Source organism: Bos taurus, chromosome 2, assembly GCF_002263795.3.
Source record: "Bos taurus isolate L1 Dominette 01449 registration number 42190680 breed Hereford chromosome 2, ARS-UCD2.0, whole genome shotgun sequence".
Classification (NCBI taxonomy): Eukaryota; Metazoa; Chordata; class Mammalia; order Artiodactyla; family Bovidae; genus Bos; species Bos taurus.
The window spans coordinates 126,272,997-126,290,770 of record NC_037329.1 but is presented as its reverse complement, the minus strand read 5'-3'; the positions used below and the strand labels follow the sequence as shown (position 1 = coordinate 126,290,770).

General features: G+C 48.9%; 1 protein-coding gene across 2 annotated transcripts; it reads left to right on the top strand.

The window, feature by feature from the left end:
- Nucleotides 1-4,042: 4,042 nt before the first annotated feature.
- NUDC (nuclear distribution C, dynein complex regulator) lies at nucleotides 4,043-17,502 on the top strand. 2 transcript variants are annotated; one of them, XM_005203128.5, is made up of 9 exons: nucleotides 4,043-4,249; nucleotides 6,572-6,649; nucleotides 13,792-13,995; nucleotides 14,085-14,150; nucleotides 14,833-14,997; nucleotides 15,071-15,265; nucleotides 16,515-16,598; nucleotides 16,692-16,810; nucleotides 17,233-17,502. In XM_005203128.5, the coding sequence occupies exons 1-9, from the start codon at nucleotides 4,169-4,171 to the stop codon at nucleotides 17,282-17,284; spliced, it is 1,044 nt and encodes a 347-aa protein (XP_005203185.1). In that variant the 5' UTR covers nucleotides 4,043-4,168; the 3' UTR covers nucleotides 17,285-17,502. The 2 variants fall into 2 exon arrangements, with proteins under 2 accessions (XP_005203185.1, NP_001069075.1); NM_001075607.2 differs by having other exon boundaries at nucleotides 4,062-4,249; nucleotides 14,878-14,997.
- The last annotated feature ends 272 nt before the right edge of the window (nucleotides 17,503-17,774 follow it).

The window sequence follows — 17,774 nt, the reverse complement described above, 5'->3', positions numbered from 1 at the left end:
GTCATAGCTTTCCTTTCTCATCTGCAGTGATTTTGGAACCCCCCAAAATAAAGTCTCTCTCTCACTGTTTCCATCGTTTCCCCATCTATTTGCCATGAATTGATGAGACCGGATGCCAGATCTTAGTTTTCTGAATGTTGAATTTTAAGCCAACTCTTTCACTCTCCTTTTTCACTTTCATCAAGAGGCTCTTTAGTTCTTCTTTGTTTTCTGCCATAACGGTGGTGTCATCTGTGTATCAGGTTATTCATATTTCTCATGCAATCTTGATTCCAGCTTGTGCTTCATCCAGCCTGGCATTTCGCATGATGTACTCTGCATATAAGTTAAATAAGCAGGTGGCAATATACAGCCTTGATGTACTCCTTTCCTGATTTAGAACCAGTCTGTTGTTCCATGTCTGGTTCCAACTGTTGCTTCTTGACCTGCATATAGATTTCTCAGGAGACAGGTAAGGTGGTCTGTTATTCCCATCTCTTTAAGAATTTTCCAGTTTGTTGTGATCCACACAGTCAAAGGCTTTGGTGTAGTTAATGAAGCAGAAATAGATGTTTTTCTGGAACTCTCTTGTTTTTTCAACGATCCAACAGATGTTGGCAATTTGATTTCTGGTTCCTCTGGCTTTTCTAAATCCAGCTTGAACATCTGGAAGTTCTTGGTTCATGTACTGTTGAAGTCTGGCTTGGAGAATTTTGAGCATTACCTTGCTGGTGTATGAGATGAGTGCAATTGTGCAGTAGTTTCAACATTCTTTCGCTTTTCACTTCTTTGGGATTGGAATAAAAACTGACGTTTTCCAGTCCTGTGGCCACTGCTGAGTTTTCCAAATTTGTTGGCATATTGAGTGCAGCACTTTAACAGCATCATCTTTTAGGATTTTAAATAGTTCCAAACTGGTTCCAAACTGGGATGGACTACAAAGTGACAAAAAAGGAAGTAAGGAGACCAGTGAGAAGTTGGATATATTAGAAGTCAAGCAAGAGAGAATGCTGGTTTAGACTAGTAATAGCATCTTGCTTCAAACAGCAAGGTGAGAAAGAGAATCAGGATGTATTTTGGAGGGAGAGCTAACAGCACTTACTAATGGATTAGATAAGGTCAGATTTTGACTGGTCCAAATCGGTGGATGAGTAAGTTTGGGCTTTTGCAAATCGGTGCTTGAAGGGGCCATTTAGTTTAATGGGGAAGACTTTGGGAAGAATTAATTTGTGTGTGTTTGGGAGCATCAATATTGGCCATGTTGGTTTTTAAAAATAATAATTCTTGAAAATGATAATAGAGTATCTATTGAGTTCAGATTTCAAATTGTCTCATAAAGTTATAAAATTTCTTACTGTGTTAAAATACTCATAAGATTACATTTGCCATTTTAGCTATTTTTAAGTGTACAGTTCAGTGGCATTAAGTACATTTACACTGTTATGCAACCATCACCAGCATCCATCACCAGCCATGTGAGTTTTGAGATATCTGCTAGTCACCCCAAGTGCAATGCAGGAGATGGGTTCAGTCCCTGGGTCAGGAAGATCACCTGGAGAAGGAAACGGCAACCCACTCCAGTATCCTTGCCTGGGAAATCCCATGGACAGAGGAGCCTGGTGGTCTACAGCCCATGGGTTGCAAGAGTCAGACCTGATTTAGCAACTGAACAACAACAATAAGGGAAAAAACTGTAAAACCCAAGTGGGGTTGTCCAGGAGCTCAGGATTGATATGGGCCAGAGGCATCATGAGATCACCTACAGAGGAAGTATAGACAGAGAAGAAAAGGAGGTAAGGACAGAGCCCCCAGCATTTATAAATGTGGGTAGGTCAGGACACTTAGAAAGAGTGTTAGTAAGGTGGGAAGAAAAAGCAGATATGTGTGATACATGGAAGCCCTATTAGTTTTCTACCTCTGCTATAATAAGCTATTACAGACTGAATGACTTAAACAACAGAAATTTATTTTCTTATAATTCCGAAGGGTAGAAGGCCGAGATCAAGGTGTTGGCAGGTTTGCTTTCTCCTGAAGCTTCTCTCTTTGGCTTGCTGATAGCTGTCTCATACAGCCTTTCCTCAGCTTGCTTAGGAGTCTCTGTGGTGTGTTACTCTTTCAATAAGGACATTGGATTAGGGCCCCACCCTTATGAATTCCATTAACCTTAATTACCCCTTAAATAGCCCTATCTCTAAAAATAGTCACATTGGGAGTTAGAGTGTCAACATAAAAATTTAGGGGGAGGGGATAAAATTCTATCCATAAGAGAAGCCTATGGAAAAAAATTGCTTCCAGAAGGCGGAAGGGGTCAACTGTGTCAAATGCAGCTGAGAAGCTGAGTAAGATAATAGTGGTCTACCGGCTTTGGCAATAAGTAGGTCATTGTAACCTTGCTTCTAAGTCACTTCAGTTGTGTCGGACTCTGTGCTACCCCATAGACGGCAGCCCACCAGGCTCCCCTGTCCCTGGGATTCTCCAGGCAAGAACACTGGAGTGGGTTGCCATTTCAGAGTATTAAGAAAAGACTAATTAGGGCTTCCCTGGTGGCTCAGTGGTAAAGAATCCTCTTGCCAATGCAGAAGACATGGGTTCCATCCTTGGTCCCAGAAGATCCCACATGCCATGGAGCAACTAAGTCTGGGTACCGTGACTATTGAGCCTGTGTGCTAGAACATGGCAACTGCAACTCTAGAGTGGGGAAACTGCAACTACTGAGCCCACAGGCTACAACTACTGAAGCCCACACACCCTAGAGTCTGTGGTCTGCAAGGAGAAGCTCATGCACAGCCACTAGACAGTAGCCCCTGCTCTCCATAACTAGAGAAAAGCCCAGCAAATAAGATCTGGCACAGCCAAAATTAAATAAAATTATATATAAAAAAGAAAAGACTAGAGTAAATCAAGAAGTCATGGAAAGCATCAAGTGGAGAAACACGTATAGCAATCTTTTCAAGTTTTGGTGTGAAAGAGAGTTGAAAATTGGGGTAGTAGGAAGAGAAAGTGGGATCATACAAAAGAAGTGGAGTTAAATGTAAGTTGAAGGGGATAATCTAGAAGAAAGAAAATTGTGATGCAGGAGATTTAGAAAAGAATAATAACAAGAGTAGAATCCCTGAAGAGACTGAGAAGATGAAATTCAATGAAAAAGTAAAGTGGTTGGCCTTCGATGACTGGGACCTGTCCCACACATTAACAGAAGTGAGGTTGAATACATCATTCATTACATAATTTGCGGGGACCGGGAGAAGGCAATGGCACCCCACTCCAGTACTCTTGCCTGGAAATCCCATGGATGGAGAAGTCTGGTGAGCTACAGTCCATGGGGTCGCTAAGAGTTGGACACGACTGAGCGACTTCCCTTTCACTTTTCACTTTCATGCATTGGAGAAGGAAATGGCAACTCACTCCTGTGTTTTTGCCTGGAGAATCCCAGGGATGGGGGAGCCTGGTGGGCTACTGTCTATGGGGTCGCACAGAGTCGGACACGACTGAAGCGACTTAGCAAGCAGCAGCAGTGTAAACCGACAATGTGGGCTCTCTTGTTTAAAAATTTCAGACTTTAGCAGAAGAGGATTAATCCAAACACAGAGTCCTTCTAAGTCCAGGGCCCCTGCGACTGCACAATTTATATAGAGCATGTGATGATGACGGAGGCAGACTGCTCTCTGGGCGAGTCCATTCTCCTTTTTGGGCCTCAATTGACCCATGGGAGGGTTAGAGGAGATAACAGAACATTTTCCACTTCACCCTTCTGCAAGCTGGGAAGTCACGCCCAAGGCGTAAGAACAAAGTTTGTACCTTTTTTTTCCATTCCAACCACGCCGGATTTGTGTCCAGACCTTTCTGGAAGCCTCCAAAAAGCGTCTGGTAACCATAGCAACTCACACCAAACTCCGGGGCCTTCTGCTCCGCCCACAGCTTCAGGAACGCGCTCTTTGATTGGCTCAGCAGGTCGACCAATGGCCGGCAAAGCGGGCTATCTGCCGCGCGGTCAATGGCCGCAGGCTCGAAGTGGGGCGGGACGTTGGAGTGAGCGGGTGGGCCTGGGCGGCACGGCGCCTGCGTGTTTCCGGCTCCGCTGCGGAAGGCGGAGGACTGGAGCCGTTGGACGGACGCGATCCGAAGGATCGGGGAGCGCGGGACGCGAGTGCGGAGCTCGGTTTTCGGAGCGTGGCTAGCAGCTGGCACGATGGGCGGGGAGCAGGAGGAGGATCGGTTCGACGGCATGTTGCTGGCCATGGCGCAGCAGCACGAGGGCGGCGTGCAGGAGGTAATGGCCCGCGCGGAGTTGGCTGGGCCCGGCCTACCCGGGGGAAGGCCCCAGCCACGCTCTCTCCGTCCTTCTCTGCCTTCGAGAAGCCGAGATACACCCCTGGGCCTCGCGGGCTCTGGGATTCCCCTCCACATTCTTACTGCACTCGAGCTTCCGGTCTGGCCTACTCGTACCAGGGCTTTCACTCGTACCAGGCCTGGTTCCCCCCGAGACCTCTCAGCAGTTTCTGCCTTTGCAGCTCCGGCGTCGCTGCACCCGCCCCCGGAAAAGCCCCAGAGTTTGGGGATTTTCCCCCTGCCACCCCCCACCCCACATGCTTTCGTCTCCGTTTCTCCGTTGGTGGCTGTCCCCGAAGAGCATCCCTTGGGATGAATCTTTCTAAACATTACGACTTGCCTGTACGGAGACTTGGAGCGAGCGAAAGAATGTGAGAGTGGGAGGCGATATTAACACGTGGTCTTTGAATGGGGGAACAGGAGGCCTATGTTCACGATTGTTCTACACTGCACCTACCAACTTAAGACCCTTCCACGTCTCCCAGCCTCAGTTTCTTTATTTGAGACACCGCTGGGAATCCTTTTATTTCCTGAATTTGTAGGAGAGTAGTGTCTTGAAGGGAGGGACAGTGAGGAATTCTCAGTAACCAGGCTTGGACAGTCAACACGTATTTGTTCGAGTGATTGATCTGTGCAAGAACATAATTTCCTGCGTAGTGACCAGACCCAGTAACACAGAGTGGATGAAGGATACGGACCAACTTAGAAGGGGCTCTGGAATTGGTGTTTTGAACCATGGAAAAGTTCAAAAGGTTGAAAAGCCTGTCAAGATCAGTCTTGTTATTAAAGACACTGAAGGAACTTGCCCAAGATCATCCAACAGGCTCCTGACCTGGAGGCGACCAGCATCCTTAGGCCAGTGTGTGCTGTCCACAGACCATTTCAGGTTCTGTGTCTCTCTGGGGACAAAAGTTTCGAGCTTTCCATTCCCATTCTCATTCAGGTAGGTACCTGTGGTGACCAAGGACTTCTAAGTCCTTTGAGGGCGGAAGAGTACTATTAATTTGAGGATGTGAAAGGCTCCCTCTCCCCTCCCTGCCTCAAATTGTTGACACAACTGGATTTGAAGTGTATTCATTTTTGAGTGAACTGAAAAAAGTGTGTAGAAGCAGGAATTGAAACCATTGAGATAAAATCTAGCATCGGATTTAGAACCACTCTCTTGGACAAATAAAAGGGCTTATTTATAGATGCTAACCTTAGGTCACCACTAGGTCATTTTGTTCATCAGAATGTTTATTGAGCATGTACTCTGAATCAGGTCTGATGCTGGGCGCTGAGGGTGTTCATGGTGCATGCTTATGTGGACTTCACTCTCCTGCAGAGGGTCTCTTGCCCTGGACCAGACACTGCTAGGGACCTCACCTCCTTTACTTGCTTTGGTTCTCACAAAGGATCCTCACGTATATCCCTGGAAATAGGTCCTGCTGCTGTTTCTCTTTTGTGGAGTTAAGAAGCTTTCCTAAGGTCACAGAGCTCATGTCTATCAGTCTTGATACCCAGACTGATGTTCTTAAATCACTTGGCTACCCAGCCAGAATTAGTTGGTCTGAACTTTCTTTGAAATGGCTTCATTTGTTCCCTTCCTTCTAGCTCTGCCCCAGTAATTCAGCCAGTGCCACTCTGGATGGGTTTTTTACTATGTGAAGAGGAAAGGTAGGCGGGCCCCAAGTGTTTCAAGCTATAGATGCCCGTATCCTCAGGCTGCCTCTAGCACCACAAAAAATGTGAAATATACATACACGTGCACACAAGAAAATGAGAAATCTGGGACTTCCTGGTGGTCCAGTGGTTAAGAATCGGCCTGCCAATGCAGAGGACACGGGTTTGATCCCTTGTCTGGGAAGGCCCCACGTGTCATGGAGCAGCTAAGCCTGTGTGCCACAACTGCTGAGTCCATGCCTAAGAGTCCATCCAAGAGAAGCCACCGCAGTGAGAAGCCTGTGAACCACAATGAAGAGCAGCCCCTGCTCACCGCAACTAGAAGAAAGCCTGTGTGTCACAACGAAGACCCAGTGCAGCCAAAAATAAATTAAAAAGAAATGAGAAATCTGCCTTTCAAGTGATCGGGTAAAGTTAGTTTCGGCTTCCTGGCGGAAGTGACAGAGCCCGGGCCTGTGGGGAGGAGGTGTCCCCAGTTGAGAGGCTGGGGGTGAAACAGTCTAGTCCCAGGTTCCCTCCTAGGCTAAGAGAGTTCGCTTCTGTGCAGTTGAAGGGCTTCCAGTATGGCATCTCTCCAGCTTCTGTCTTTGTCTCCTTTCAGCTGGTGAACACTTTCTTCAGCTTCCTTCGACGCAAAACAGACTTCTTTGTTGGAGGAGAAGAAGGCATGGCAGAAAAGGTGAGTGTTGGGGGCCAGTGGCCTTTGGGCAGCTCTGTTTCTCCAGAAGAGCTGACCTGGCCTTCTTTGGCATACTAGTAACTGTTAGCAGAAGTAAAAGGCCAGGGGCAAAGAGTCGGGGAAGGGAAGCAAGCCGTCGTTTATTAAAGCCCCTCACCTCGCCAACTGCATTACCTACCCTCTTCCCCATGGTCCTTTAACTGTTTGAGGGGCAGGTGTTACTGTCCCCATTTACAAATGAGGAAATTGGTGTGAGTTATAGGAAAGCCAGGGTTGTCCAGATTCTTGAGCCAAGTTATGGGAGAGCCAGGGTTGGAACCAGAGTCTCTTGTAAAACTGCATTCTGCCCCTTACACAATGCTTCTTGGTTCTTTTTCTCCATTGAGGAAACTGAAAGCATTAGTCTCTCAGTTGTGTCCGACTCTTTGTGACCCCATGGACTGTAGCCCTCCAGGCTCCTCTGTCCGTGAAATTCTCCAGGCGAGCATACTGGAGTGGGTAGCCATTCCCTTCTTCAGGGGATCTTCCCAACCCAGGGATTGAACCCAGGTCTCGTGCATTGCAGGCAGATTCTTTACTGTGGAGCCACCAGGGAAGCCCAGGTTTTATCTAATTACCTCACTGAGAGATGAGAGTAGGCAAATGTTAGAAATTGAGCTTAGAAGACAGAGGTCTAGGAAAACTAAAAGCCAGCCAGTCCTAGTCTTCTTGGATGCTGTGACCCAAAGTTCAGGGATTTGAGAATAGTGGTGGTGTATTTTTTTAATTGTCTATCTCCTATATATATATGTATCTTTTCTAGGTTCTTTTCCATTATAGGTTATTATAAGAAATTGAATATAGTTCCCTGTAGGTCCTTGGGGTGTTTTTTTTTTTTTTTTTTTTGTATATAGTAGTGTGTATCTGTTAATCCCAAATTCCCAATTTACCCCTGCTACCTGGTAACCGTAAGTTTATTTTCTATGTTTGTGAATCTAGTTCTGTTTTGTAAATCAGTTCACTTGTATCATTTTTTTTAGATTCCACATATAAATCATATCATACGATATTTGTCTTTCTCTGATTTACTTTACTTAGTATGATAATCTCCAGGTCCATCCATATTGCTGCAACTGGTATTTTTTTTAAATGGCTGAGTAATATTCCTGTGTGTGTGTGTGTGTGTATACACCACATCTTCTTTGTGCATCCATCTGTCATTGGACATTTAGACTGCTTTCATGTCTTAGCTATTAAAAGTAGTGCTGTTGTGAACATTGGAGTGCACGTGTCTTTTCCAATTAGAATTTTTGTCTTTTCTGGATATACGCTTAGGAGTGGGATGGCCGGATCATATGGCAACCCACTCCAGTACTTTTGCCTGGAAAATCCCATGGATGGAGGAGCCTGGTGGGCTGCAGTCCATGGGATCGCTAGGAGTCGGACATGACTGAGCGACTTCAGTTTCACTTTTCACTTTCATGCATTGGAGAAGGAAATGGCAACCCACTCCAGTGTTCTTGCCTGGAGAATCCCAGGGACGGGGGAACCTGGTGGGCTGCCGTCTCTGGGGTCGCACAGAGTCGGACACGACTGACGCGACTTAGCAGCAGCAGCCTCTTCTCCACGGTGGCTGCGCCAATTTACGTTTGCACCAACAGTGTAGGAGGGTTCCCTTTTCTCCACATCCTCTCCAGTATTTATTATTTCTAGACTTTTTGATGATAGCCGTTCTGATTGCTGTTAGGTGATTCCTGAGAATTGTGCTTTATGGTACAGGTTCTGAGAGTTTGAATGTCTTTTGATTGCCTAGGTTGTAATTATATTTTTGAAGATTCATAAATAATGAAGAAGATGTCATTTCACTGAACTGTGAAAACTGACAGTTGTTTTCAGTTAAACAGGAGACATAATAACCAAAAGGAGACATTTTACAAACTGCTTTCTGCGGCCTCAGAGTTCTAACAAGCTGAAATGCTTGATAATATGCCTGCTCTGAGGCTACTCTGTAGTAAGGACGTGGTCCTGGAGTAGGAGTCCTGGGTTCTTGGTCTAGTTGTGTGGTCTGGTTGATTTCCCACCAATTCTCTGGTCCTTTTAATCTTCACACCTGTCAAGCAGAAGAAGGTGGACTCACTGACCTTTAGGACCCTTTCTGGCTCAAATATGCTTTCTGTATTAGCACTAGCACCTTCTATTTTTTTGTGGGCCAGACTTCACCATAAAATACCAGCATTCATTCATTTAATTAATATGTATAAGACTGTGAGGAAGTGGTGGGTGTTTGTCCTAGGAGCATAAAATGGTGACTAACCTAGGTTGAGCGCTCAGGGAAGACGCTGAGGGAGATGTCTGAGGTATGAAGGTTGAGTGAGGTAGCAGGCAGAAGGGAGAGAGATGAACAAAATTTTGGAATTTAGAGTTCTTGGATTTTAGGGTTAAATATGCACTGTATTGCCTCCTAAAATCCAAAAGAATTCTAATCCCAAAACACATCTGGCCCCAATAGATTCAAAAAAGGGTCTGTGAACTTGAATTCTTGGGCTTCCCTGGTGGCTCAGATGGTAAAGAATCTGCCTGCAATGCAGGAGACCCTGGGTTGGATCCCTGGTCTGGAAGATCCCTCAGAGAAGGGAATCGCTACCCACTACCTCCAATATTCTTGCCTGGAGAATTCCATGGACAGAGGAACCTGGCAGGTTACAGTCCATGGGGTTGCAAAGAGTCAGACACCACTGAGCGACTAACACTTTCACAGTGCATATACTGTATATAATATACTTTACTCCAGTCCAGGGGTCAGGAGCAGCATAATGTAATGAAACATTGATACTTCTGCAGAGAAGTGTATATCCATGTTTATGCCAAGATATGAAGACTGTAAATACCTTCATGCTTCAAACTTAGAGAAACACAAAAACACTTTAGTTTTTATAGCTTTTGAAGCTAGGCATTATGGATTTGCATAAAGGCCATAATGATCAAATCAATATTTTATTGACATAGGAAGAGACAAATAGACTAGTGAAACAGAGAACCCAGAAAAAGTCTACCGTTAAGATGTGTCCAGGAAGGTAAATCAGTTCACAGGCAAAGGTGATTTGATAAGTCGTGCTGCTACAACTGGCTATTTGGAAAAGTACCAAAAGTGTAAACCGTCTGTTTTATTCATATGTGCTGCTTGCTAAGTCACTTCAGTTGTGTCTGACTCTTTGCGACCCTGTGGACTGTAGCCTGCCAGGCCCCTCTGTCCATGGGATTCTCCGGGCACCAATACTGGAGTGGGTTGCCATGCCCTCCTCCAAGGGATCTTCCTGGCTCAGGGATAGAACCTGTGTGTCTTGTGTCTCCTGTATTGCCAACGAGTGCCACCTGGGAAGCCTGTTGTACTCGTATCTAAAAATAAATCCCAGATCAAGAAGAGCTTAGTAAGGAAAGCTAGGAAATTATGTATAACCTTGTGTGGAAGAGACCTAGCAAGGATAGAAACCTGGAAGCTATAGAATAAAAGATAGCTGCTTGTCTCTTCAGATATAGAAAATGTGGCAGAAGAGATGCAGTGATATAGAGTCATTTGAAAAACAATAGATCTGGGAAAAATGTGCAATGCAGAGGACAGATAAAATTTAGGAGCCAGTTTAATATGCAGGAACTCTTATAAGTTGACAAGAAAAGGATAAATGGAAAAATGGGCCATTCCACGAGGAGCATATGAAAAGATGCTTATATTCAGTAGTAATCAAGGAAATGTAGATGAACTCAACAGTGAGATGCCCTTTTCTCTGGTCAAACTGACAAAAATATATTTTTTTAATTGCTTACAGGGATGTGGGGGGAAAAAAGGGTACTCTTCAGACATTGTTGGTAAAAGTGAATTATAGTTCTTTTTTATTATAAAAGATGCTCAATATCACTAGTCATTAGAGAAAGGCAAATAAAAACCACAGTGAGATGTCACCTCACACTCACTAGGATGGATTCTGTCAGAAACCCCCAGAAACACTAAGTGTTGGATAAGGTTGTGGAGAAATTGGGACTCTCGTGCACTACCAGTGGGAATTTAAAATAGTGCAGCTGCTGTGGAAAACGGTATGGCAGTGCCTCAGAAAATTGAAAAAGAGAGCTACCATATGATCCAGCAATCCCATTACCCCCTGAAATTGGAAGCAGGATCTTTTTTTTTAATTTTTGGCTGTGCTGGGCCTTAACTACCGCGTGGACTTCCCTCTGGTTTCGGCGAGTGGGGGCTGCTCCCCAGGACTACCCTCTAGTGCGTGGGCTTCTCGTGGTGGCGGCTTTTCTTGTTGCGGAGCGTGGTCTCTAGGACAAGTGGGCTTCCATAGTTGCAGCACGTGGGCTCAGTAATTGCGGTTCCCAGGCTCTAGCGCCCAGGCTCAGTGGCTGTGGTGCGTGGGCTTAGTTGCTGTGCAGCATATGGGATCTTCTTGGATCAGGGATCAAACCTGTGTCTCCTGCATTGGCTGGTGGGTTCTTTACCACTGAGCCACCAGGGAAGCCCTGGAAGCAGGATCTTGAAGAGAGATTTGCACACCCATAGCAGCAGGGTGTGCTGGCAGGCTACAGTCCATGGAGTTGCAGAGTTGGGCACGACTGAGCACACACATACATACATATTATTCAGCCTTCTAAAGGAAGACAGACAAGAGCACATACTGAATTAGTCCATTTATATGAAGTTCTAGAACAGGAGTGTGTCTTCTCCCTCAGACGTGTCCCCCCACTCCATGGTCAGGTCCAGGACCTCATGCCTTTGGGTTTAGCTTAAATATCTCTCTGGAGTCTTCCTTGGCCAGTCTGGTGGGACCCACTCTCTACTTTCCTATCACCCAGGCTAGATCAGGAAAGCTGTGTTCAGGTATGCCCACCGAACACTCTGGGGGCCTCCCAGCCCTCCTCACCCCTTTCTCACTCTGCTGGGCTCTGGTTCCCAAAGACATGTCCAGTGACAGAAGCTTACTCTGACAGCCTGCCAGTTGGCACCCTGAGTAGGCTACAGTCTCGCTGGGGTCTCGGCCTGGGCCTGGGCCTGGGCCCCGGTAAAGCTGGTGGGAGGAGACTGGGAGGAAGGGTCAGAGGCTGCTGTGACTGGCCTTGACTCTGCCTGGTGGTTCAGCTCTGCCCTCATCTGCCCTCCAGGAGCTGGGAAGGAACAGGACGAATGGGACGTGATTCACTGGAGCTGGGAGAGGGGACGGCCCTGCTCCTGCCTCCCCTTGGCCACTGGTTAGCAGATGGCCTGAGTTCAAGGTCTCCCTGATTAGGGTGGAACAGCCTCTGCTGGCGTAATTGGGCCATGACCAGCCCCTTCTGTTGACAGCACAGTGGCCTTCAGGTGGCTCATTTCTTTGTTACATACACCTCATTTTGTTAACCCATTTGGTTTCGGGGCGCTTTTGGTACCCTTTAGCCTCGAAGAGTGTGGAGCTACTGTAATGTGGCATGAAGTTGGAGCTTTGAGGGTAACAGGAAGAATTGGCACCCAATGAATGAGAAGCCACAGGGCATTTGGCAGAACCCTAGGCCTAGGAGCCCATGGCTGACTTTGGTGACCCTGAGCCCCACATGGTTCCTCTCAACTCTTGCAGATCCATTTCCCTGTAGCTCTGGCTCAGAGATTCTTGAAAGATGGTTTGTTGACCACTGATCATGTGGTGGGTGTCCTTTGAGGGCTCCTCCAGGTGTGTGGGTTGACACAGAGTTGGGTTTCCTAAGTTGGGTAAATTCCTGAGTCTGCCAAAGGAGAAGAGGTGAAATTGAACAGACACTTGAGCTGGTCTTGGAGGATAAGAAGCTGTTTGTGAGGTGACCTGGGAGTAGAGGCAAGGATATTGTAGGCAAAGAACAGCTATGTAAGACTGCTTTTAGAAATAACACGATAGAAGCACAGAGAGATGACCTCAGGGTCACACAGGCAGAAGGAGTAGGCCAGGATCTCAGATGCAGGTGTGACTCAAGTATGCATGAGAATTGGCCAGGAGGGCCTGTTAAAAGTACAAATTGCTGGGCCACACCCCTGGGACTTCTGATTGAGTAGGCCTGGAGTAGAGCCTGAGAGTCAGCATTTCTAACAAATTCTGGGTGATGCCAACATATTCTGTGGATCAGGGAACCACACTTCAGGAGCTCCTGATGTAAAACGTGAGGTGTAACCATTCCCCCTTTTGTTATCTTCATAGCAGAGAAGGTGCTTCTCCACCAGTTGACCCTGGGTTAGCCTCAGCCAGGCAGGGGGTATTGGGAAGCCAGCAGTTCATGGGCAGTTGGTTTGTGGCTAGGACTGTGCCAGTCTCTTGACAAGTGTCATATGCATCTTCGTGACAGCTGATGAAACTGAGGCTAAGAAAGGTCAAAGTTGTTTCCTTGTCCAAGGCCACAGAGCCAGACCCTGGGGTAACAGTTTTGGGGTCACTTTTGGGCCGCAGAGGGGGGCAGCTAGCACGAAGCAGGTTAGAAGCATCCTAGGAAGGCGTGGGAGAGGGTGGATTTGAAATGGATAGCTTACAGGCCGAGGGGAGGAAGCCGCTGACCTTTTCCCTCCGGAATGCTCTTTCTGGCCTGAGAGCTGAGGAAAAGCTTCTCAGAGGGGCTGAGGCTGGAGTTCTCCTGACAGCTTCACTCTGCTGTGAAGGACTTTCAAAGCACTTATCATTTGGTCTGCCCGACATTCCTGTGAGGTAGGGACTTATCCTTGCTGATAAGGACTCTGAAGCTCCCTGGGGATCTTCCCGACCCAGGGATCGAACCTGCATCTCCTACGTTGGCAGGTGGATTGTTTAACCACTGAGCCACCAGGGAAGCCCATTAAAACCATTAATAGGTTAAGTAATTTGCCAAAAACAAAATAGCTAGTGTGTGACAAGCCTGGATTAGAACGCAGGTTGTCCAACTTCAGTGTTGGGTCTTATTTCCTGGACTGCCTTTTTTTTTTTTTTTAAGTGGTTGCTATTTATTGAAGCAGATACTTTGCAGGTACTCTCATTACAACTCAATGAGATAGATGTGTATTAAATCTCATTTTAAAGATGTGGAAACTGAGGTTCTAAGTGCAGTGCGTTGCCCAGGCACTCAGAGATGGGACTGGCTTCATGTCTTGGAACGTGTCTTCTCCTCCAGTGCCTCTTAGCCTTCTCTTCCTTCCTCAGCTTATCACACAGACCTTCAACCACCACAACCAGCTGGCACAGAAGGCCCGGCGGGAGAAGCGAGCTCGGCAGGAGACTGAGCGGCGGGAGAAGGCAGAGCGGGCAGCCAGGTTGGCCAAGGAGGCCAAGTCAGAGACCTCTGGGCCCCAGATCAAAGAACTGACTGATGAGGAGGCTGAGAGGCTACAGCTGGAAATTGACCAGGTAGGAATGGGCTTCCCTCCCCTGCCCCCTGACCCCATGGACACTAGAAGTGGGGCCCCTCTTGCCACCTGTTTTCCCCTTTGCCACAGAAAAAGGATGCCGAGAATCAGGAGGCCCAGCTCAAGAATGGCAGCCTTGGCTCACCAGGGAAGCAGGTGAGATGGACTGGAGGGCTTTGGGAGCTTCTGGGGCTCTTCATCCATTCCCTTTCTCTGGAAGGTCCACCCCACCGTTCCCTTAGCTTTGGGAATCCTCCTCATACTCCAGGACCCCACATTGGGCCAAAGGGGGATTTAAAAAACCCTCCAAAGCTCACTGGCTTAATTTAAGCCTTGGCAGGAAAGCCAGAGAGACAGAGATGGGCAGTGCTGCATGGACACCATGCGGGTGGGCTTGGGTCCGCGGTGGGTTTTTCTGACACCCCTAGGGCATGTTCTCCTCAGGGCTCCTCCCGCTCCCACATAATCCTTGGGGCACTCCTTCAGCTCTTCAGAGGTTCTGGTCTGGGGCTGGGTCCCCACCCTCCAGACAGAGAAGAATGAAGCTGACCATTTGGCAGGCTGGTTTTCCTTTAGAACAACTCTGCTGGAGCCACCTCCTGACCTGCTCTGGGCTGGGCTTCCTTCCCAAGTCCCTTGGCTGGGTCCCCGGGGTCTGTCTCTGAGTGCCGCCACCCCCCAGCTGTCCCACGGTCTCCCCATCTGAGCTCCTCTCGGGCAGAGCCGGCAGAGAGCCAAACAGGTTTTAGCTCTGACTTGCAGTGGGCTGGACTGGGCAGGGACCAGGTCTGCTGTGTTGTCTGTGGCTGTATGTGCCGTACCAGCCAGTGGGGTTCAGTCTGGGTCTGTCAGGGAAGCAGCCGAGCACCCCAATTGTGAGCAGGAGGCCGAGGAGGAGGAGGAGGAGGATGACGAGAAGGACAAAGGGAAACTGAAGCCCAACCTCGGCAACGGGGCGGACCTGCCCAGTTACCGCTGGACCCAGACCCTGTCGGAGCTGGACGTGAGTGCGGGGGCTGGGGTGGTGGGGAGGCAGCTGGCCTGGGGCGCCTCCTGACTGCTCCTGCCCCATGCAGCTGGCTGTGCCCTTCTGTGTGAACTTCCGGCTGAAGGGGAAGGACGTGGTGGTGGACATCCAGCGGCGGCATCTCCGGGTGGGGCTCAAGGGACAGCCAGCGATCGTGGACGGGGAGCTCTACAACGAGGTGAAGGTGGAGGAGAGCTCGTGGCTCATCGAAGACGGCAAGGTGGTGACGGTGCATCTGGAGAAGGTGCGAAAGGCCCCGCCTCCTGCCCTCTGTCCTGATTGGCTGTTACTGAACTTGGGGGGTCTGATGGGCATATCTTATTTCATCCCCACAGTAAGACTTCTATAGTAGGTCTGTCACATTTTAGAGTCAGAAAAAGGGCAGCCCAAGAGATCTGCCCAACTCCTGCCTCTAGGAGAGGGTGGAGTTAAGGATCAGGATTGTCTTTAGTAGCAAAGCCTTTTCCTTTTCATTAGGTTTTTGTTGTTGTTCTACCAGTTTATTCCTACCAACCCATCTCCCTCCACCCTCACGCACGCGTGCTCAGTCATGTAACCCCATGGGCTGCAGCCCACCAGGTTCCTCTGTCCATGGACTTTTCCAGGCAAGACTACGGGAGTGGGTTGCCATTTCCTTCTCCAGGTCCATTAGGTTTTCTTCTAGTTTTTACTTTGGGTCTGAATTTTTATTATGAGTCTTAGTTGCCATGTGCGGGATCTTCCCTGTGGCGTGTGGGATCTTTAGTTGCAGCACATGGGACCTAGTTCCCTGACCAGGCATCGAACCTGGGCCCCCTGTCTTGGGAACTCAGAGTCTTAACCATTGGACCCACCAGGAAAGTCCGTCCATTAGGTTTGTATCGATACAAGCATTCAATTCAGCAAATACTTGAACACCTGCTACGTGCCAGAGACTGTTCTAAGTGCTGGAGGGAAAACAGTGAAGAAGACGTAGAAAACTATGCCCCTCGGGAAGCCTGTGTTCTCCCCTCTCAGAGAACTGGGATACAGACCCCAGTAAATGAACGTGGTCTCTGTGAAGTGCCAGGGTCCAAGGGAAGTGTCCCATGGCACATACTGCCTGGCCCAGCCTACCTGACCCCCTTGGCTGCCTCTCACTCAGCCCTCTGTGCCCTTGCCCTTGCGTTTCCTCCCACCTGGAATGTCCTTCCCTGCTTTTTAACGTGGCTCACGCGAGTCATTTAAGGCCCAGCCCATGTGTGTCGTCCTAACCTCTCCCTCCACTGGGTGAGTATCTCCCTCTGTACTTTATTCTTTCCCTTATCATGCTGACTGTCTCCGTGTCTGTCTCCCCCAGCCACCGGGGAGGGCAGAGGTCTTGCCCATCTGCCCCTAGGTCCCAGTTCAGCCTCGCAAGCCCCTGATGCAGGATGTGGCTGGGAGAGCGTTCGGTTCTGGAAGAGCGGGGGGTGGCCACCAGGGTCCAGAGTGAGCCACCACCCGTCCCCGGGTGGCCCTCCTCTTCCTTTCAGATCAACAAGATGGAGTGGTGGAGCCGCTTGGTATCCAGTGACCCCGAGATCAATACTAAGAAGATCAACCCCGAGAACTCCAAGGTGAGCCCAGGCTGGTTGGAGGAGCTGCGGTTGGGAGGTTTGGGGCCTGGGTGGCCCCAGGGCTTCATCCACCCTGTCACTTTCTGCCCCTAGCTGTCAGACCTGGACAGTGAGACCCGTAGCATGGTGGAGAAGATGATGTACGACCAGAGACAGAAGTCCATGGGGCTGCCTACCTCCGATGAGCAGAAGAAACAGGAGATCCTGAAGAAGTGAGCAATGCAGAGATGGGGGTTTGGGGAGGTGTCAGTTTGGGACCTGGGTGACAGCGACGATTGTTTACTGAGCAGAACACAGGAGCTGCCCCGCCCCTTCCAGGACGAGCCAGCCAAGTTTATGGCTTTATAGCCTTGGCTTGCCTCCCCTAATCACTTACTGAGGTCATCTTGAGGGCAAGGCCACCACAGGATAGGAAAGGGTAACAGGCGGTCACAGTCACCAACAGAAAAAGTAGTGCCGGTATTGGCACCTCAGCATCCAACCTTGGGGAGACCTTGGGGGCCCCACTCCTGCCTGGCATGGCTCCAGGTTGCTGAGAGTTGTAAACAGATGAGACCTCATGTTGGAGGCTGAGAGAAAGGGGCAAAGTTGGGGGATGGATGGCCTGTCCCACCTTCCCGCTTTGTCTCTGCAGGTTCATGGATCAGCATCCAGAGATGGACTTTTCCAAGGCCAGATTCAACTAGCCCCTGTGTGTGCTCCCCTGAACTCTCCAGGCTGAACTCCCGGCTCCCCACTCTCCTCTCCCACCCTCCCTGGGACTGGTGGGCCGCAGGGCCAGGGCAGGCACGGGGCTGGCCGGCACACACAGGTCCCAGGCCATCATGGGAGAAGGGTTGGGGCCTTGGGGGGGTCTTGTCCTCCCCAGCTGGCCTGCTGTTACACATTAAAACCATTTACCCAATTCCACTCGTGTCTTCTCTTCCCTCTGGCCTTTCTCTGGGGTTCAGGCCTCTTAAGACTGCTGCTGCGACCTGGGGGCTTGGCTGCTCACCCAGGCTCTGCCATGTGATCTAGGGCAAGTCCTTGCCCCTCCCTGGGCTCAGTTTCTCATTCCTTAGAGGATTCAGACAAGGCTTTTAGTCTGTGTATGATTTTGAACAAAAGGTGTTGGTTACAGGCATCAAACATATGTCAGATTCTCCCAGGGGCCCATGACTCTGCAGCATTTAAGAC